Source organism: Diadema antillarum, unplaced genomic scaffold (genome assembly GCF_040938485.1).
Source record: "Diadema antillarum isolate AM-2024a unplaced genomic scaffold, OU_Dant_1.0 scf00000107, whole genome shotgun sequence".
Taxonomy (NCBI): domain Eukaryota; kingdom Metazoa; phylum Echinodermata; class Echinoidea; order Diadematoida; family Diadematidae; genus Diadema; species Diadema antillarum.
This window is the reverse complement of record NW_027270996.1, coordinates 3,115,639-3,138,510: the sequence shown is the minus strand read 5'-3', so window position 1 is coordinate 3,138,510 and position 22,872 is coordinate 3,115,639. Positions and strand designations below refer to the sequence as shown.

Below are 22,872 nucleotides of genomic sequence, written 5' to 3'. Positions count from 1 at the left end.
TGGAGTGTCTTTGGAATGAAATTCAATAATTACACTTTTTAATCTTTCAAGCAGTTAATTTTCTCTTTTTACTAATATGGCAGGAAGAAGTAAGACAAAACAACTTGATGCAATCATCTACAGTAAAGATACAGTAGTAATGCAAAGTAAAGATCTGAACCCTTGATTGATCAGGCTTAAAAACAAATCCACAAGGAAGAAAGCGATACTGGCCTGTCTGTCTCTACTGTACAATTACGCCGTCTTTTAAAAGTTAAAAGTTTTCAGCTTGTAAAGTAAACTTTCACAAAGTTCATATAGCACAGCTGAACTGTATCGTAAAATATTTCCTTTCTATTGAGAGATGCAGCTTAGAAACTGTCTGTTCTAAACCTGACCCATTTAGGGATTGTTTATTTCTTTTCTGATCTGTTTTCTTTCTTTCTTTCTTTCTTTCTTTTTTTATCAAACTATATTTATATGTTCATTTACAAGTTACGGTTGTAGGAACTCTGTACAGTAGTAATATGAAATACCTGAGTGGCACCAAAAGATTTTGATACTGACATAAACCATTTCTCCTCTACAGACGCCATGCGGTTTGTTGGTAGCCACACATAAATTATACGCTCCCGCTTGTCTCAGGTATTCTACTCCTTCACGCGGCCACCATCGCCCTCGGACACAAAGCGCTTGCGGCCCCTGCAAGATAACCAAAATTCACGAGAAGAATACAACAGTTTTGTACAATTTTCCTTTGCCACCTGATGCAAGTGAATTTCTAATTTCACACACCTAAACACACACAAAAACACATACTATTATACAGATGTCTGCACTAGAGTGAGCAGCTTGTACGAAAATGCGATTGCTAGTGCACACTCATGTAACATTCTAACTACTCCCTGCTGAATGGGGAGCGTGCTTCAGGAATGAATATTGTATGCATATGATCTGAACTATGTTACATTTTTGATCTTAAAATACTCCAGAACAACTCATTATTGCATACGATCAGAATTATGTTACACTTTCGATCTCAAAATACTCCAGAACAACTCATTATCCTAACAAATCGCAACAGCCTGGCAAGTTTCTAGGTAGATCCTTTTGATGTATTGCAAGCAAATTTCAAATACAGTGCACTCCCGTTATAACGAACACAGTTATAACGAAATTTTGGTCATAACGAAATAAAAATCTAGGCCGCAACATTACCGGCTCTTTGTTTTTTATTGTTTATTTCTTCAGTTATAACGAAATTTTGACATAACGAAAGAAAACTGCCGGTCCCGAGGACTTCATTATATCAGGAGTCCACTGAGTGGAAGATGAATTTTGAGCCCTTCCGAGTACTGTGTTTTGACTTTAATGCGAGTTACAATAAATAATACACAAAACACGCAAAAATGAATGTACCCCCAAAAATCTGTGTCTAAAATAAATGGCCAAGAGTCAAGAATCTCACCTGCTCGGCACACGGTCCCTCATCTGGGGGGACATCAGCTTCTCCTTCAGGCAGAGATCACCAAAGGACTCCATGATCTGGTAGGCATAGGGCACGTCCAACACCAGGTCCGGCAGGGCATCAAACACACGCTCAAAGCCCTAAGCACAAACAAGCAAGCAAGCAAGAAACCAATCAACCAGCTGGTCAGTCTCACATGTGGCCTGTCCGTACAGGGGAATCCTGTTATGACGAGGTCATCGGGACCAGCTGATTTTACTGCGTTATATCAGGACACTTCTTGTATCTGTTACACTTGGAGCACAACCACAAATGTACATTGTGTGAACTTGTTCTGCCAATGACTGGATTACATACATGGTACAGTGTAATATTGACGAACTCGGGGAAGAGTGGAAATGTGACTGGAAAGTGCTTAGAGTATTCTTGCGACAGCAACACGAAACTGATATTCTCTAAGCATGTTGTCAAATGTTTTACATATGACAATAATTGTGTCACAGACTTTCATTTTGCTACATTCTTATCCACTAAGCCAATCCAAGCACAGACAATCAAGAACACACATGTATGTGGCTCTTGTCACTGTTTGTGGGTAGTCACTGCAAGCTTGTACTGACTATGGAAACAAGTATAGAGAGGGTTTTATACAACAGTAGTTTGCGAGTGTTTAAAAGGTGCATGATTGTGCCCACTATTTGGTTCAAGACTCCAAATTTTCCCACATATCCACACATATTCTTTGTCTAACTATTTTTTGACACAAAAATTGATCCCGCAATAAAACAAACATAAAATTTCCAAGAGTTAACATGTAAAGTTTATTTGGGATTCGACGATTTACCTCATTACAAGCCAATTCTCATATCTAGCCCCACTATGAACAGGACCCCCCCCCCCAAAAAAAAAACAAAACAAAACAAAACAAAACACAACAACAACAACAACAACAACAACAACAAACTTCTAAAACACAAGTCAAGAAGACCAGAGGACTATCTTTATGCAGCAGATACTGATAATATGTCTGCACATGGTACACAACCATCTCACAACTTCCCACCATCACAGTCACCAACAGATCACAGACTATATTGTTCATTGTCTTCATGATGTTTAAAGGGATGGTATACAACCAATTGTAGTTCTGGTTGAGATGGGGATTCCGGGTTTTAACATTTTGTGGGATAATTAGAAACCACTTGCATAAAATATTGAAGAGCACATGGCTCTAAGAGGAATTTAAAGTTTATTTGATGAAATTTGGTTTTGAAATGGTTGAGATATCAAAAAAACAAATTGGTCCTGATAAAAGGTGGGTCCCAATAAAAGGTGGGTCCCACCTTTCATTAGGACCACTTTGTTTTATGATATTTCAGGCATTTTGAAACCGATTTTCATCAAATCAACTTTGAACACCTCTTAGAATCATATGCTCTTTAATATTTCATATAATTAGGTGGTTTCTAATTATCCCACAAAAAGTTAAAATCTGAATCCCCAGCTCAACCATAACTCTACCATCCCTTTTTTAAGTGACACAGGACTTTTGGGGAGTACTCACAGCCACCAGCTGGTCGTACGTGATGACGGTGGTTGAATACAGTTCCTTCAGGAGCTTCACCATCTTCGCCGTGGTGTTCTCTCCCCCAACCTCCAGGGCCATGACTACAGACTGGAGACGGAACACGAAAAAAGTCCACTTTCGAAATCTCACAGGAAAAGCTCATTAATTATCGCCCCTCTCACAAGATCGCTAATCACACAGGGGTGCTCAACTTTCTTGATCACCATACCAAGGCATAATCCATCTCAATCATTTAGTTTTACACATTATAGAAGTGAAGATTATTCTACCGACACATGTAGAAAATTACTTTGCAATAAAATGTGTGCACCCAACTCCAGAAATTGCTTCTTAAGGAACATTTCAAAGTGATTTTATTCGACATGATATAATACTGGACATAATCAGAATTATAATTCAAGATTTGTTTATGACAAGATTGCAAAAAATTATCACCAAGACTTCTCATCAACCCTAATTAAAGATGTTTATTATACTCTGCAATTAGTCAGGAGATAAGACACTTGTAGAATTGGTTAGTGAGAAGGTAAACAGTCGTAGAAGATATTCGTCAGTGGTCGCATAGGACAGTCAAATAAAACTGGGTAGTCAAGGGTAGGACAGGTTGGTCATTCTGAAGATAAGATTGGTTGCAGAAAATTGTTTGATCAGAGACAGAGAGTAGAACGGTTTCAGAAGATAAGGCTAGTCAACGATCAGATAGGAGAGTCACAGAAAGTTGGTTACTTAAAGGGATGGTATAGTACTGGTCGAGATAAGAAATGAGTTTTTCACTTTTTGCAAGATACTACGTAATCACCTATGTATTGTTTACAGAGCATACAATTCCAAGAGGAACTCAAAGTTTATTTGATGAAAATTGGTTTCTAAACAGCTGAGATATCCAAAAACAAAGCAATCCTATTATAAGGTGGGACCAACCTTACATTAGGATCACTTTGTTTTGGATATCTCAGCCATTCAAAAACTGATTTTCATCAAATAAACTTTGAATTCCTCTTAGAATTACATGTTCTTTCAGATTTCATAAGAGGTTCCTTCTTATCTCACAAAAAAGTTGGAAACCAGAAGTCCCATCTCAATAAAAAAATATACTATTCCTTTAAAGGGTAGGACAGCTTACAAGGGTCAGACAGTCAGACAATTATATAGGGAGAGGTGCAATGGCTGACCATACCTCATAGACCAGCTCATGATGGAAGTGAGGCACCTCAAGCTCCTGCAGGCATCGGATGGCCTCCTGGACGTCTCCACTGGAGAGATACTCCTTGAGCAGCAGGACCATCTGGCAAGCGAATTATTCAAAGGTACGCTTGGTGTGACAACTCAAGCACCATGGGGAAACACTACTGTTCAAAGACCCCCTCAACTCAGATTAGGAAGCAAAAACGTGGACTGTGGGGTTGAACAAACTGCCACTGCTACCACCTTATCCAAGGTCACAACTACTCTGCACTTTCTCAAAACTTTTGATCATTGAGTAACTGAGGGCTGCTGCTGGCAGTTTCATCATTTCAGCATGATTTTGGCCCACATGAACCTGTTGTTTCCTTGTAATTATGGCTGCTGCTTTACATTTCTGCATGTCATATGTTCATGTGAACTTTGGAGTGTCCACAAAGAAGTGGCTATTGCAGTAGGTTTTGAACGCAGTAGGTTTTGAACACAGCTGTACCATTTGCAAATGGGTGGTGGGAGTGTAGTATACAAAATACAGCTCTCATCACGTTTCAACAATTTCCGCATGATTTGCATGCCAGTAATGAGGGATGTTATATTCTTCCTGCATGTAGTGATTTGGCACAAGGTCAACACTGCAGGTCGACACAATAAAAACACTGAAAGTCGATCCTCCACTCCACCAAATATTACATTTGACCCTATTTATCAATGTCACTGGGCTCAAATAGCCATGAATACTTCAGAGCACTATGCCACTATGAGGCTGTAAACCTCTAAATATCAACATGCTAACTGACACAAATTAAAAGAATGCCTCCAGCATCACTGCATGGCAGAGGCATAAAAAGATGAGGGCAAAAATCTTACTTCGGTTCAAAAATTGAAAAATTTTGCTACATTTATGAAGTTGAAAAAACCCCAAAACAACTGAACATAATGCCTCTGGAAATTCTGGACAGCAACATCAAAATCCTTTCAAAAACATATTTTCTTTGTTTTGATTTAAGAAAGAACATGTCAAATGTTGTAAAGATACTGGTTGGCAGCTCTAAATAGCCTCTTTCCTTCTGTTCAAAAGCTATGTTTTGATACAAAAAAAAAAGGGGGGGGGGGACAGAATGCTGATGCGACAGGCCATACCTTCTTGATGAGAATCTTGACGGGTCTGATCCCACCGCCCACTCCCCACACGTTGTCCATGCGATGGATGCCATGGTTTACGCTGAGCAGACTATGGGCTCGTTCCAGCGCCTTCCTATGATATCAGCACACACAAAACGAATGCATACACACAATGAATGCACACAAGTTGACACAGGTTAACTTGTCACTGTCTCTCTAAATCTTTCTCTTGTTCTCCCTGGGCTTGCTTCTTAGAACAGTCAAATCATATATGTCACTTCTGTCAAACTTTACTCTAACCTCAAGCATCTCCTTTAATTTTGGACAAGCTTTCATGAGCCATAACAGACGGTAAGAGAACTAGGAATCCATTCGTAGCTAAATAATGCTTATCAGCTACAAGCGATTCTGTTGTTGCTACAAAGCGGTGGTTGTCGCAACTTGCAACTTTTTGTAGACCTATGCATGGAATCGATCCAACCCCTTCCTGCATCAATGTAATTTTGTCTGCTCACTGGCTCAGTACATTATCATGCTAATCAGCTAAAAGCGATTCTGCTGTTGCTACAAAGCAGTGGCTGTCGCAACTTGCAATCTTTGTAGACCTATTCATGCATTCGATCCTACCCCTTCCTGCATCAATGTAATTTTGTCTGCTCACTGGCTCAGTACAATATCATGGCATGCTATGTTTTTTTTATCAAGTCATCACACCACATCACATCAATGTTTGAACGCACAGCACCAAACTGACACTGGTAGCTACAGCACCTTTACATCTGTTGGCCAATTATCACTCGTGGCATCAAATTTGGCTTCAGGAAAAAGGACATAACAAGGAGAACCTGGAGGAACACAGAACTGAGGCCGGAAGAGATGGCAGATCTAATTGGCACCTCTTTCCCACGCCAAGCAAAATTATTTCTTGAATAAATGTGGCATCCACAAATCGCTCAAAAGAAGAAAAAAAAAAAATCTCAAATTTCATTTTGTCCTGCTACAAGACAAGCAAGGTGCAAATATTCTCTTCTTTGCAATAACTGGGATCATTGAACAATGTTTTGCTTGCAATGACTGAAAAAAAGAAAATAGGTGCAGTTCTTACATGGCACACAGTGAACATGAATTCAGCAATGTGTCATGTTACCTAGTAGCTCAGGGGGAAAATTGCTCTCAGCAGCAAAGGACTATTTACTAAGCCAGACCACCCAAGATGTGTTGTGACTAAAAACATCTCTCTTTAAAGGTACTGTTTACCATTGGGAGCACTGATTTAAAAAACTGTTATCACATTTGATGCATATGTGTAGGTTAGTTGTATCACAAAACATCCTACCATATAAAAATTTGTGCAATAAAGCCTAAAATACAAGGATATATTACTACTTTTCTCAATAAATTATAGCTGTAGACGCTTTCTCCTAGAAACAATCTTATTGTAACTATTGTTCACATTTTGTATATTTAATAATACTTAACATTGATTATACTAATTAAAATTTCTACATTGGTTGTTGTTTTTTTCATAACTCACATTTTAGAACTACTTTTGACGCACCTAAGCTGGGTTTTCATTTCATCTGCAAACTGTAAATAGTGCCTTTAAAAGAGGCCATGTGACAAGGACTGACACCCAACCAGGGCTGCAGCCCTCACACAAGCACAGCGGATTTTTCTCCAGGTCAATGTCTGGTTGATCTGGGATATTAATCGACTCGGAGAGCTCTTTTAGAAGAGGATGTCTGGGCGGTGGGGCTGGGATTATTGAACGCTTCCTGTGGCGTCCCGGCTCAAAGGGTCACTTTTCCCCGACCCGGACTTACCTGCCGTGCTCGCACTCCGTGTTGCTTTTGTAGCGCTGCACGAAGGAGTGGGGGAGGCAATCATCAGCAATGGCCCGAGCGATAAACTGACCCAGAATCTGACCAACGACGAAAATCAAAACCACGCACACAAAGTCAATTCAATCGCTATAATTTTCACACCATGAAAATTGAGTCTTAATTCAGTAGAGATTCTAAAATATATAGCTATGGTGTTTGGTGAAAATTTACACAAAGAATTTCAAGACCAACACCTAGTCAGTAGTGACTTTCAACCATGTCTTTACCATTACTAGGCAATTAAGTATTAAATTTGAATAGTGTCATGGATCATTAGCAGTTTTAATGAAATAGTCGACATATTTCAAAATATGTTAGCATTTTAGGCATATTCACCAGGTATCAGAGTAATGAATGATACACATTGTAAGTCTTTGATCTGTAATTACAATTACAGACATAGACTATATCTGGATTCGATTATCACAAAAGTCATGGGAGATTTTTTTTTTTCAAATGGATGTAAAGTATTTCAATATCCAATTCTTTTTAGCAAAGATAATCTAAAATAAATTACTGGCTTTGTCAATGAAAATTTTACTTTACCAAGTAGTTGTCAACTTTTTAATGATAAACTGCTTAATATATCACATACATTGACTCTGACATAAAAAGATAAAAATATTTACAACGAAACCTCCAATCAACTTGTCTTTTTAATGCCAACATTGTCAACATTGTAAGTACATGAGACTTTTCATTAAAAAACAAACATAAAAACAAAATTGTGAGACGTTCAAGCAATTCTTATTTCAGCAAATCATATTTTTCCCTGAATTTTTCTGTCATTTTCAGCTGTAAATGAAAAAAAAAAAAATTCATAGAAATCTATACAAGTATTAACAAATACACAACTACACCAGAAAATCTTCAGATGGTGTATACCAACAATGTCCACTGCATGAATTTAAAACTCAACCGTTTATACTTTCGACCATTTAAACCCTACATTTGCACTGGAACAAAAGACACTCACATCTCTCAAATGCCAGACATTGTATATTTCTGGGGTTTTTTTTCATTTCTTTTCTCTCCCCTATTTTCCTTAACACTACTGTTCCCAAGGCAGATGGGTGGGGTTCAGTATGGCTCACCATGGGGGCATCAGGGGTGTCAAGAGTCAGGTCCGGCAAGTCGTTCATGAGCTTCTCAAAGGCTGCCCGCAGAGTGTCCTCGGAGATGACCCTCTTGCTGCAGAGGTCAGAGATCAGGCGAGAGGTCAGCTCCCTCTGCGTGGCCTTCTTCTCCAGGGCCAGGGTGACCACGAGGGCCGGGACCTTGGGGCTGAAGGTCTCCGAAATGGCGAGGTCGGCCAGACAAGCCTGCATACGTGTGGAGATATTACCAATATGAACCTCCATCCTAAATTTCAAAGAAATCTGCCAAGGTTTGTGGTCGCTAGAGCGCACACAAGAATGTGAAGCGGCGGCGGCAAAGACAGCAGCAGCAGCAGCAGTGGCGGCGGCGGCAGCGGCAGCGGCGAAGATGGTGGCGGCAGCGTAACACTGCTGAATCCAAAGTATCTTCCGGCATACATGCTGGGGGATACAACTACAAGCAGAGCAAAATTGATTTCTTCGCTTGTTAACAGCTTTGCTGCAAGGGCTTGCAGATTGTGAAAAACTAGTCATGAAGTACACTACTACATTCGCTCTAAAAGGAAAACTTCTACTGGTAATTCTTTGTATTCTGGGATAATATCATTCCTCTGGCAAACATTATTGTCATTTTTAAAACAACATGTTCAAATTCTCCCTCTGTACCAGTCTTAAAATAATGTGGGGGGGGGGGCATCAAAACTTGATGCAGGTAAGATTATGCATTATAGCTCAACATTTTCAAACATGCCGACTCCAGGGGCCCTTTGATGAGCGGGAAATCTGCTGATAGGCGTTGTTCCTCTTGCCCCATATCTACTTCTATTGTCTGCTCTGGATACCTGCTGTGCTAAGTGCACTACTATAAGTACCATTAGCACAGAGATGCCGAAAACAGACATTGCACTCTGTCAATGCATAAACCAGGAGTTTTAAGAAATGGGACAGGAAGAAAGAGAGAAAAAGAGAGGGGTATGAATTTTGTAAACAAGAGGGAAGATTCACCATTAGTATGCATGCAGGTGCCATGCTAGGTTGGTTGACCAAAAAAAGAAAAATTTCCTATCCACACTCCATTGATTTGAGCACGTATTTGCATACTTGAATAGATACCTTGCAAAGAGATAGGTAGCTACGTAATCATCCGAGGCACTTCAGAACACACCTTTCAATTTGCCCTAAACACACCTTTCTTTTTTAACAGAAATACTTTCAATAGGGCTCTATGGAGACTATTTTGCTAGGCTCTAAACTCAAGCATGTTATTTTGATAGTAACTAAATGGTCACCCATCATATCAACTGTGCTCAACATTTGTGAATACATGAGCTGTTATTTTTAATTCACTGTACTTTTTCTCTACAAAAATGAATCATACTTCCATAAGTCACCTCAGTCTCCCATCTGGAGTACATATTACGCAGATCGTACATGGATCGTTACCATCCAGCATCATTCAACCATTTCGAATGCGCATAAAAGATGGATCTTTGCCAAGGATTTAGCATCTTTGGAGCATGACTCCTTTGCAAAGACAACTTAACCCATTTCATCTGCTTTGCAATTACTGAGCGAGCTGCTGCTGAAGAAATCTGGTTTCTCAGAAATCATCATCATAAAAGCTGCATTCAATCAAAATAACACAATTATCTGTGGTGAACAGCTTCTTGGAGCAATCAGACTACCAAGTTTGTATTTCTTAACACTGTGGCATATTTCTATTGATATTTTTTTTTTTAAAATCCAGCAAAGCTGAAGTAAACCATGAGGCCGACATAATAGTGATAATTGTTTCATGGTGTCTTCTATCTATCAAGTATTGAATGTTGATGAACAAGCTTGGAGAGATTACCTCTTCTGGTGATCAACACTCAAGATTTTCACTGACATAAAGATATAATACAGAGGATAGACTGAGCTACACACAGCACTGATATATTTTATGGGTATCTAATGTTAAAAAAAAAAGACTTACTGCCACTTCGTCGGTGTCGCCATGCTCGAAGAACTCCTGGAAGATGGGCTCGATCATCTCCACCACCTCTTCATCACTCAGCACAGGAATCACAGTCTTCACTGTGTAGTCATCCTGAAAGGTAGAATAGTATACCAGGTTGAGATAGCCGACAGTACGTTTGTCACTATGAAAACTACTATCTCCCAAACTGTAAATTCATACGTTTGAGAAGCATCTGAATAAAACTGCAGTATTGTATGCTTTAGATGTCTCCAGTCTGAATGAATCTGCAATTCAAATATGATCAAAGTATAATTGAACTTGTAAGAACTTTTGAAAAAAAAGATTGGTATATTTCTCTTATCACGCTTTGATATTGGGCATTTTGGATGTAACAAGGAAAGCACCTCGAATGGGCCAAATTAATGCTTTTTTAAGCTCCTGTATGAAGTAAACCAATTCCATCTAGTTTTAATAAGGGTGATACAATTTAATAATAAGCTCTTACAAGAATTTACAACAACACCCAGTCTGTGGTACAGTTGTTTGATATCACAAAGGAGAGAAGTTTAAATGCAAACCATATATGACGGAAGAATTTGTACATAACATGAGAAGAAATCACATACCATAGTGAATGACAAGAAAGTTCAAAGAAGAAAATAGCTCTCAAAATAATGATATCACATAAGATAAAAGATTGCTTTAACTGCACTTAGAAAATCACATCTTAAACATCAATGTTTATTTCAACATTTCTGAGAGAATGCCTGGTGATATGAATTCTGATGGCATTGTTTATTGTTGTTTTTTTGTTAAGACTCTAAAAAACACAACACTATTTATAAATTTTGTTTTTAAAACTATTTGCCATTGTACTTGCAAAACCTGGCAAGTCCCTTAACCTGTATGTACGCCTATCATTAAGAAATAAACCATACTGAAACCCCTCTGAAGTATCTTTTTCAGGTTTGTGATAATAACATCCTCCACAACTCAAAATAATGATGAAGGGTGGGTGTACAGTGTATATGCTTCAAATGATAAACATTAGGCGTTTTCACATCAGCCCGATAAAAATCCAAGCTAGAGATATTTTTCGCGATCGCAAATTAGCGCGCTATTTCATTTCCTATTCACATCAGCCCAAAATTTTTTCGAGCTAATTTGACAGCTGAGCATGCGCAAACAGTGTCAGGTATACCAGTAGAGCGCGCGCTTTCAAAAAAATTTTCTGCGTGATCGCCATCACACACGCTAGGCATGATGGGATGCATCGCGCTAATTTCTTGGGGCGATTTCACATTATCAAATAGCGCGCTAGTTCCCAAATTGTCCCGCTATTTCGGAAATTTCCCGAGTTGGACTCGAGAAATTTTCTTGATCAGAGCGATAAAATTAGCGCGCTAATTTGTATTCACATTATCAAATAGCGCGCTATTTCGTGATCGGAAAAAAGTCAGAAAATAGCGCGCTATTCGAAACATCGGGCTGATGTGAAAACGCCTAGTCTCTCAAGGTCACTTTTAAATTTGAATGAGCTCCACAGACACACGCTTCTGCCACATAATGTGAAATCCAGGTGTTTTTCTTTTCTTCTTGTGATCAATTCATGTCATGTCTACACTTTGTTCCTGATGCATGAAGACTAACAATGTACCGTATGTAACATCAATACCAGATGGTCTCATTATCTTGGCATTACATTGCACAGACATTTGAGTAATTCCACACTTGTGTGCCTTTTCATCAGAATCCCTGGAGCTGTTACAAAGCATTGCCAGCATTTATCAAAATGACGACTTCTGTCGGTGCATGGATCATGTTATAGCACTGTTTTCCAGGATCCATTAAAATCAGGCATAAAGAGTATAAGGCTATGATGGTCATAAAATATACTTCATCCTTTACAAATTATTTCTATAGAGTCTTTTTTTTTTTTTATTCACAGCCATGAGGACCACATAACTACCCCCATACTGCTATACATGCATATGTACAATCCATATCTCACAGACAAATCTAACTTGTAGAGTACATGTATGGAAAGAAAAAAAAAGTATCCTTATTTGCTAAAATATAGGTCCACCTACTAAATGTAGCTCTGTAGTACTGGCAATACCAAGGAAGTCTGTATGCTTATACCATACTGCAATGCACTTTGCACTACCATACCATTCAATCACCTTTGTTTGTTTGTTGTTGTTTTTTTCAGGAGATCAAATAGTTGAATAAGCAATGTTAGCTTTTTCAACATTTTAACATAGCTGGGTAAGAAAAAAAAAAGGAAAGAAAAAAAATCACACATCTTGCTTTCAATAATATTGAAAAGGAAAAAACAACAACAACAAACAAACAAACTTTTGATGCTGCCCGGTGATCTTTCATATCAGTTTCCTGGCTTCAGATTGAAATCTAGTTCACAGACAACACAAGACCAGGCAGGAAATTGGAGAGCTGATGGCAATCCCAAAGACGATACTGGTTCCCTTCACCAGGGAATAATCATTTCATGACAAGGATTTCTACCATTTCTCTCTTCATTACCGGCAAAATGTGATATCCTCAAATGTTATTTCACTTCAACCCTAAAATGTTATGACATTAGCCCTGCAACAAAAACAGGAAGGTTGCCCAACTTGCAGACAGAGACTAGATTTAAATTGCACTTTGGAAAAAAAAAAATGCTCAACAAGATCTGGATAGACCAATAGACATTTGTTGACAGACAGACAGACAGACAGACAGATAGATAGATAGATAGATAGATAGATAGATAGATAGATAGATAGATAGATAGATAGATAGATAGATAGATAGATAGATAGAAATAGATAGATAGATAGATAGATCGACAAAAAAGGTGTACAAAAAGACAGGCAAAAAAGGTGCGCTCCAGATATTTGTCTTTCATCATTACACATATGGAATGTGATGAGTCAGACCTGGCAAGTCTGTGCGACATTGCAATATTAGTTGCATCAAATCAACGCATGACAAGATCTCTTCCTGGGCCAATAATCCCCAGGGCCTCTCATAGATGCTCCAAAAGAGATCACACTATTCTACGCCCCCATCCCATTCCCACCCCATCCCCACCCCAATATCATTTTGTAGTGTCTTTTAAGATTAAGACTGTTCTTGTTGTTGACTGGCAGTCATGGGCTCAAAGAGCATGGCAAGTCTGGACTCATGTTGCATTCATTTTCTTTATGAGGATTTTTGGGTTTTTTTTTCCCCCATCCATTCCCAGGCCCTGAAGGATTTGGGCTCCCAGGGGAAGCGTGACATTTGAACGCACACAATGTCAATGAACCATACGCTTGATCCCTTTACAGGGCACGATGCCAGCGATATTCCATCTGCATTTTTTATGCCCTAGTTGGTCATACCTGATGTCTTGATGCAAAGCACAAACATGAAATGACTATTACAGCATACATTTCATTCCATGCCAGCACAAAAGTAGACCTCAAGAGATTCACTCACATAAGGCAACTTACTGTAAAAGTGGAAATTTTCAGTGTTGAAATTTTTTTCACGCAATTCATGCAACCAGAAGGTACCGCGAAAAATAAAAGCTCGCAAATATTTTTGCTTGCCATATGTTCCAGTATTCAATGTCTCATTTTCGCAGAATTAAAAACACACGAAACTCATCTCAATACCCGGCTAAGCGCGAAAAATTACTCACTCGAAAATATTCACTTTTACAGTATGCTTTCCTTTCTGCATGCTTTCTCAGGAATAGAGCATAGGTACTGTCACACAAACCTATTTTGATACGACCTCTGTGTAAACATCATCTTTGTGTACACTGAAGGCCAATTTTGCTAAGCTTGTGATTCTATTTTACATCGCAATAAATAGTACAAGTCTGATATTATGTTCTGGTTGCCTTTCGTGAAGAGTCATATCACATAAAAAGAGAATGGTAGAGGTTGCACATTTGCATGAGTCTAAAGTTTCAACATGTCATATACTCACAGGTTAAATACCAGATTTTTGATTTTTTTTTTTTTGGAGGGGGGGGGTACACATCAAAAGAAAAGGGTATCCTTTGTATTATTTTTGTGTTGACATAACTTGCCAAAAAAAAAAAAAGAGAGAGAGAGAGAGAGACTTTAAGGATAGAAAGTTTCTCCATTGGCATCCAAAACATGACTTTATGACATTTTGTGTACAAGCTGATAGGAGGGGTGTTCAGCAATGACTGATAATTATCACATCATTTGTATGATGGGAACAAAATGTCACTGTTCTGTGAAAACATGTGAACTTTATTAGAAATTCCACATGTCTTTCTCATATTCCATCTATCTGATTCTACTGTTCACTATTGGTCAACTCGAACATGGTGTAGACATACTTCACAGCACCCTGTTATGGAGTTAGCGCATGAAGCTGACAGTGCAAAAGCATGCTACAATTGTAGTAACTTCAGAAATGTCATATTGCTGATAGTTATCCTTCATCACCACACCCCAGTGATGGGTGAATGTTCTACTGCCTGACCAACACAGCTTTACACAAGTTTATGTCAATGTACGAGGATCGAAATGATGATGTGTAGTTTAAAAGGATCATATAGTTTTAATTTCAGGTCTTTTTAACATTTTTTTGTTGTTGTTGGTGAGATAATCAGAAACCTCTCATGAAATGTGAAAGAGCATGTAGTCCAAGAGGTATTCAATGTTTATTTGATGAAAATTGGTCTTGAAATGGCTGATATCTAAAACAGAGCGATCCTCATTAAGGGTGGGACGTACACTCTTTTATCATGATTGCCTCATTTTACTTTGTTTTTGGATGTCTTAGCCATTCCAAAACCAATTATCATCAAACAAACTTTGAATTCCTCTTAGAATGGCAATGCGCTGTACTATTTCATAAGTGGTTTCTTGGTATCTCGCAAATTGTTAAAAGCCCAATTCTCATCTCCACCAATCCACCATCCCTGTTGTTTCAATTTTACCAATGCCTCATGCTTAAGGGTCTCTATGCTGCATTGCTTATTTTCTGAATGTTTGGAAAACTTTTCTACTTAGTAATTCAACACATTCATTGTGAATCAATACAGCAAAACATTCAGGCAAAATTATGTTAAAAAAATGAGAGGCTGTCCAAACACCAACGGGACGATTTTACCCTGGCTTGTGTTGTATGATAATGTCTCTCATTTATCATTTGCATAAGTACCATTCCATCCAGAGCTCAATTCCGAATGCAAATGAGTCACGTTTCTATGCATCACTGCAAATGGAGAGAATCCATTAGGCCTGAACCTTCATGAAGACAAGCTCACTTTGGGTAATTCTGTATCCGGTGGCCAACAAAAGACACATGACAGTCGTTTAGCCCATGAGAGAAACCCTGACGGTGTCAATGGGATTTCCCAACGACATTGGGCAATAGTCTACGATCAGTCTACAATCCAAAATATACACCCTGTCACGGTTCGAGATCATGCACATACAAGTTCTACAGTTGCATCATTTGTCTTTGGTGTACCTATACACGGGATATCCCCTCTTGAAGGTACAATGTGCGTACCTGAACTCGCCAATTGTTTGCAGAGTTGCACAATGTCAATGCATGCACACACACACATCAAACTTGCCCATGCTTGAACTTGCTCAATAGGCCAGTTCGTAGTTCTACTTTGCGCATGAGCAGAAAAAGGTCATTGGTACCAAAACGGATGATGGTTTTTAAATTCACGCAGATAAGCATCTGTCATATAATGATTATTCATGCAATCCTTGTAGGCTACATGATACTTGCCATTATATCCACCTGACTGCAAACCTGGTATTTGGCAATACGAACCTAAACATGTTTTAATGCATTCAATACAAAACAAAGAAATGGATGCTTCCCCCAAGGGTTGTTTGACGGACCATTCTGGTCATCTGGTCTCGCTATGCAAGATCATTTTTTTTTTAAACACGAATTCCATAAATTGTTACGCCAGGCAAACTTACCAGTACGCATTATGTTGCTTGAATTATATGAGTGAAGTGCCTCACCAACTAAGAAAATAGAAAGGTCATTTGTACCAACGTAAACATGAGCTAATTACAAACTGGCTTATTGTTTACTATTGCACAATATGCACTCATACCAAGGAGGTATCACACACAACTATTGACCGATTCTGTGACGCGCTATGTGTATTTTTGGCACGGGCGCAGCCATAGTGGGTGTATCAGCCGACCCCCCCTTCCCACTCCCCCACCCCTCTCCCTACATTAGCACGCGTGCAGAATGAAAAACTGCTTTAGCCAATAGGCGTCTCGTACTGAGTGCGCGAATGCTTGCTAGTGCGCGAGCCTTTGTTACAAGTGCGTGATAAACATGTTGCCCCGGGGTGGGGGAGAGCAGGGGGGGTCGGCTGATACACCCACTACGGCTGCGCCCTGTGCCGTAAAATGTCTGCTGCCCTCAACGAACCCGAATCGGTCAATACCTCCTTTCTCATACATATCCTCCTCACACACCCACACAAACAACAACAACAATAACAATAACACCAACAGCAACAGGAACAAGAATAACGATAATAAACTGTGGGAGGTGAGTTCATTGACGGTTAGGATTATAAGACTACAAAGACAAAAACATATCTTGTATGCAAGCACTAAACAGGCACTTGCCCACTGCATACAGCACCTGTCACCTTCTCGCCAACCACTCCATGTTACAACGCTGGATATATCGCTGCAATGAGCAACAAACACTCAGCAAAATGATGATGCTCTGGTCAGGCACCATGTCGAGAGACAGTTGCTTGCACTCTCTTCCTTTCTCTCTCTGTACGTCAGGTGACCACCCTCAACAGCAGGGACCCTGGCTAGCTTCCAGGAAAATGAGATTCCAATAACTATTGGCTCGCAAAGAAAGAGGCGAAGGAGCCTCTCTCCCTCTAATCAAATCTGCGCTTGGATGCCTTTCTCAGATACACTCGGTGTGGTGTGGCATCATCTACAGGGCACCACATTTCACAGACCACTGACATGTTTCAATGGGAGATATTGTTAATTCCTTGTGGCGCAGTACGACATAAACAGGACAGATGTTGTCTTTATTAGATTTTGCTTTACATGGAATGACCTGGCGCTATAGGACCATCACACCACAAAAAACAAAAACATAATGGAAATTCAGTTGCAAAATGTAAATTCTGAATTTTAGGTTATATTTTTGTTGTCCTTTGCCAATAATATTGTTGATCAAAGTCCTACCGAAAGAGAGAGAGTGGTTCATACTACTTATCGTCGTGTGGCCCGGAAAATAACACAAATGCACACACGGAGTGTAAGGTGCGTCCAGAAGAATGCCGCATACATACTGACAGGAGGAGCTTAAGGTGTGCCCAGAAGAACGGCACAAATGCACGCAAGGTCCATTCAGTGCCTCATGTACGATTGCATCATTCTTCCGACCACATCTTACACTTGAACTCAGCCAGGCAGACCATACAATGTTCTTTTACGCTAATATGTTTACACTCACTTCTGCACAGCTGGGACAGAAGAGCATGAACTCTGGGTCCCTGGGGCAGTGGGCCCATGAACAAGCCAATGAAATTGAAGTTGTATTGCATCGCCAGATGTGGCTCTGCCATTGTGCATACCAATCAATTAGCAGCGGTGTGGCGATAGCCGAACAGGTCACTCCCAGTTCACACAGGGCAAAGTCCCCTGCACTGCCCAACAGTAGACTCCTCGGCACACAAACAACTTTGTGCCATGGGACTTGGTTTGCCGCAAACCAGCTAAAATGCAGCATGCCATCTTTGGATTATTGGTACATTTGAACAATGGGTTTCCTCACTAATCTAACTTAGAAATTAAAACTCCTCCCACCCCCTTCATCTGTCTAACAACTCTAGAGCTGTAGCTGTACCATGATCACCATGATTTGCCTTTCATTAGCAATATAACATACACATTGATACCTTCCCAGTGTTGAGTAATATATAACTGGCCAACATATGTGTAAATAGAAACACACAGCACTCAAAGATAGGACATTTTTATGTTGGAGTAAACAGAAGTCCTTTAATGATAACAATATTTTAGGATGTAAGTGATGCAAGAATGATTGCTATTATTAGTCAAAAAATTAATGCTAAAATGAGGTACCTACTCCTCCCCATATGGCATGACCAGAGGACACTGAACACCACAAAAATTAATATTTTCATAATCACACATATGACCAGGTTGTAGGTGTGCATGTGCCAAAACACTGCTAAAAATAGACAGAAAAAAAAACGAAACATATGTGGCAGTCTGCCTCTACAGATAGTTGATTTGTGTTATCCCATCAGCAAATCACAACCTTCCATCAAAAGGAAATGAATGTGACAAAGCCGCCCAACTACCGCTCGCAACATTCCTCACCTGGTTTTCAGAGTCATAGTTGGGATCGTTGATGTCATAGCAGTCGGCGTCGTTCTCATCATACAGCTCTCCCATTTTACCCCATGTTCCTTTGCCTCCAGCTCCCCCTTGATAGGGATGAAAGTTGAGAAATACAACTTTACAATTTGTACTTTCAAAGACTACTTCTCATAAACTCAAAATTCAAATGTTCATAAAACTTGGTTTCTGAGGACTACAAAAAATATACAGTGTCTAAAAGTATGGCAGCTTCTTGTCATAATATGCAATTGAAAACATGTTATCTCTTAAACTAAAATGCACATTGAATGTCTGGATGAAGACGGCACACATTATCTTTTTTGTTTTTCAGTTTTCCAAAATGATGAATGATTGATTATTTGTACATATATGTACACAGTATGTACAACAATAATGTATGCTTTACTTCATATGAAAGGGAAATTAACATTTATGCTTTAAAAGAAAGAAAAAGAAAAGACCAGTCACAGTCAAATTTCCTGACACACTGTAAAAAGGAGATACGGTACTCAGTTCACTTTTACCATGCACTGAAATACAAAAATAAATAAATAAAATCTTGGAATGAAAATCACTGCCATGATTACTTTGCAGAAGATCAAACATGACAATAGAAATGTAGGTTTAAACTGGGATTATTATATGAATCCAAAGTATCACTTTTAGTCATTTTCTCCCACAACCTTTGTGTAAATTCATAGGCCTGCACAAATAACCACTATGGCCAAAACTCTCTCAGACTCTCTACTCCTAGCCCCCCCCCCCCCCCCCCCCCCCCCCCAAACACACACACACCAGCTCTAACTCTGTACTCTGGAAATTCTCTCTTGCCACTCTCATCATGTGGAAAGATAGCACTATCATACACAAAACAATATTACACCAATGCAACAGACACTGTGCCTGAGCAAAAATGCACTTTGATTTGACTTCTAAGGGTTGCCCCAAACCAGTATTTTTACATAATTATCTACATCAGATTTGATTTTTTTTTTTGCTGTTAATTTTGAAAATATTATTTGACTTGCATAAATTAAATCATTTGTACATTAATTTGTTGCTCCCTGTTTAATACTTGAAATATTAGTCACATAAAATATTAGATGGCTAACTTAAGTCTGCAGTAATCAGATTGTGCAAGCAGCATAAACCACAATGGCTCCGGAAGAACTACAATGTAGTTGTTTTAATAAGCAATGATATGAATGTTGACATCGATATCGATACTTCCCAATGACCAACTAGTACTGAAAAAGTGGTTTCTTTTGCGGTGGTTTTGTTTTCGCGCTTTTCGCGCTTTGAGGTTGAACAGCGAATTTAACATCACGCGAAAATGTTTTGAACTCGTCGCTTGTTCATCGCTATCATTACTGACCGCGAATTTAAACACACGCGAAAAAGTCCGCACCAATGGAAACCGCGAAAGTTTCTGTACGCGAAAGAAACCACTTTTACAGTATTTGGTTTAAATTTACATGAGTGATTGAAGATAGGCAAGTAAGTACACACTACATCCTGTGATTTTGGTGCAAATTGGGTGTGACTTAAAATCTTGATCTATGAATATGACAGTACACTACCTCACTAGTGTCATTTTCTAGAATCTGTAGAAGTTAGAGTAAGAGATATTCTGTTTGAAAAAGAAGAAATACCGCGCAAATAAATATCTATCCAACGTGAGCAAGAGCTCTACACAGATGAGCATAGTTGATCTAAAAACTTTATAAAAACTTAATTCATAGAGTTCCATGGAGTTTCTGAAAAGAAAAAAAAAGGAAAAAAGGGCAATCGTGGGGTTAAAAGGTGACCATGCACTGTTTTGACCCGACTTTGACACTTACAGTTGTACTGATATTTTAAGTTAACAAAATGTATTCTGACATGTATCATTTTCTAAGCAATGCTATTTTATTGCAAAATAAATTTGACAATCAATACTGAAATTATTGCCATAAATAGTGTCAGATGCCTACAGAAATTGTATAGTTACCAATTTGCTCTTCTCACTCACTTCTCTTGATACCAATGCACATACAATGTACATGTATGCCCAGCATATGCACATAATCCACTGAAGTTAGCCAGCCACTCTGACGGAAAACTGGCATCTAACACTCCTAGGCCTAGTTACGAGAAACTAAACAAAATCAGATGCAAACCCCCCAAATTATTCACAACCTTAGGCCCTATTCTCAATTTGCGTTTAAGCACAGGCCCACTGCAAAAAAGAACATTTGCATGGTTTCTTATGCAAATATCAAACGCAACTTTGCATTTGATTCTGACCAAATGCGAAGTTTCAGGCGATAAGCCTACCTGTCTTTATGTGATTGTGAGGTTCCACATCGAGTCGAGTTTCTAGCAATGCACACTGAACAGGGCCGCACCTAGCCCCGGAGACCCGCCGCTCTGCGGCGGGGTCCTGGCGGCTACCCCGCAGTTTCGTTCAAGTGAGAATCACGAACAACTCCCTATTGCCACATATACGGCAACTTCACAAATAAACCATGGCTAAATGTCCATCATAAACACAGTGACAATATAAAATGAAATATACACTACCCCATTGCCTTGGTCCTTCTCACCAATTTATCTGGAAACTGCATAACTTTCCACATTTTTTAGGAGTAGGCGGTCTGCCCTAGTGGAGAGCTTTGCTGCTATTTTGAACGTGTATATCCATCAGTACGCATCTACGCATGCGTAAACAATGACGTCAACGTTACGGACGCAAAATGATATGAATAATGCATCATCGCACGGTGAATATGCATCATGTAGCGAGTAATACAGCTGTCAATGCACTGCACTGAATGCATTGTGTGCGAATGTGCAAGTGATTGTGAGTTTTAGTGAGCATCGGTGAGCTGAAGATATTTGCCTTATAAGACAGCATTTTCTGCATCATAAGCAATGAAATGCATCAAACAGTCGCCGATGTGAATCATTTAGGTTTAGTCGACCCATGTAAGTATTCCCAGTAGTTTTTGTTGAAAAATTAAGGAAATACAGCGCCGGAACGGCACCAGTTTGGTACAACATTAAAATATCGATGCCAAAACGGCGCAGCCCCAACACTGTACGTTGTACGTTGGGGCTGCTGGTCGCAGTTAGGCCGCACCCAGCCCACAGCCTTACAGATAATCAAGCACCCCGACGGTAACAATTCATCACATTTACTGCCACTGGCACTGGCTGCTTTCAGCAGAACATGTGCCTCCGCCAGGCATATGCACATAATGTACGCATATGATGAGTAGTGAGCGAGTCTTGGACTCTTGGAACTGGTAATCGTTATTTCTGCATGCACTTGGCAATGATTTAATATCACTGCTATTGTGCTAAAATTTCCTGAATATTTTGAAGAGGAGGGACGCTCTAGACTTTGCAAACAAGAAGAGTAAATTTACAGAAACAACAACAGAAAACAACACTATAACAACCCTAAATTACAAATTAAAATACATGAACATAGTGGAGCATCCTACATTTCAACATCAATGTTATGTAAACATTTCTTGCATGAACACCCGGGAAGGCATGAGAGATGAAACAAATAAACAAATCGCCACATAGTGCACAGTTTTGCAGCACAGGAAGTGAGCACGGCATGCAGCACACGACGGACGGACATACCACGCGGATAATCACACAACCAGTCGCCTGTTCTGACTTGGCTCACCTTTCTTCGGTAATCCCCGTCCCTTTCCAGAGCGAGATTTTCTGTCGCGTCTATCTTTCAGAACGTTGTTCAAAGCGACGTTGGTCGTACTGTGGTCTGCTGGAAGAAGTGGGGTTTCCTTCGACGGACTTCTCTTGAGTCGTCGCTTAGCTTTCTTGGTGATTCTGCCCTCGATAGCGGTGTCAGAAGCGAGAGTGGTGCCGTTTGTAAGGGCCCCTGGATTGTTGTTGCTGTCCCCATCGTCTCTATCGTTGACGAAGTCTCCATTTTCCTGCACGAGGTTGGTGGGGACTTGGGGGACAGACTCAACTTCCATGACTCCGTTCGTGGCGCAGAATCACCGTCTTCTAACCAAAATCACGCCAATGTTGCCGTCAGTGTGCTCTTCATACAACACTAAAACAAAGAAATTGAAAAATTAATCTAATTTGTGTTTAATGCTGTTGTTCGATAGTAGTTGGTATGGTACACGTAGCTTCGCAGTT

At 39.6% G+C, this 22,872-nt stretch overlaps 1 protein-coding gene across 1 annotated transcript; it reads right to left on the bottom strand.

Moving 5' to 3' along the window:
• Positions 1-428: 428 nt before the first annotated feature.
• LOC139719249 (programmed cell death protein 4-like) lies at positions 429-22,872 on the bottom strand. The gene is made up of 10 exons (XM_071630680.1): positions 22,388-22,872; positions 18,685-18,791; positions 10,295-10,408; positions 8,317-8,544; positions 7,163-7,260; positions 5,358-5,472; positions 4,213-4,320; positions 3,012-3,122; positions 1,448-1,587; positions 429-681 (listed from the first exon to the last, which is right to left on the bottom strand). Exons 1-10 carry the CDS (start codon positions 22,701-22,703, stop codon positions 630-632), a joined length of 1,389 nt encoding a protein of 462 aa, XP_071486781.1. The 5' UTR covers positions 22,704-22,872; the 3' UTR covers positions 429-629.

What these genes read in the sequence shown, in the direction of transcription:
- LOC139719249 (XM_071630680.1), bottom strand. Translation starts at nt 22,703, where the DNA reads ATGGAAGTTGAGTCTGTCCCCCAAGTCCCCACCAACCTCGTGCAGGAA. An exon ending in ACTATGACTCTGAAAACCAG is followed by an intron (nt 10,409 to 18,684) that starts GTGAGGAATGTT and finishes TCTACCTTTCAG; the next exon opens with GATGACTACACAGTGAAGAC. An exon ending in CGTACGACCAGCTGGTGGCT is followed by an intron (nt 1,588 to 3,011) that starts GTGAGTACTCCC and finishes GTTTGTGCTTAG; the next exon opens with GGCTTTGAGCGTGTGTTTGA.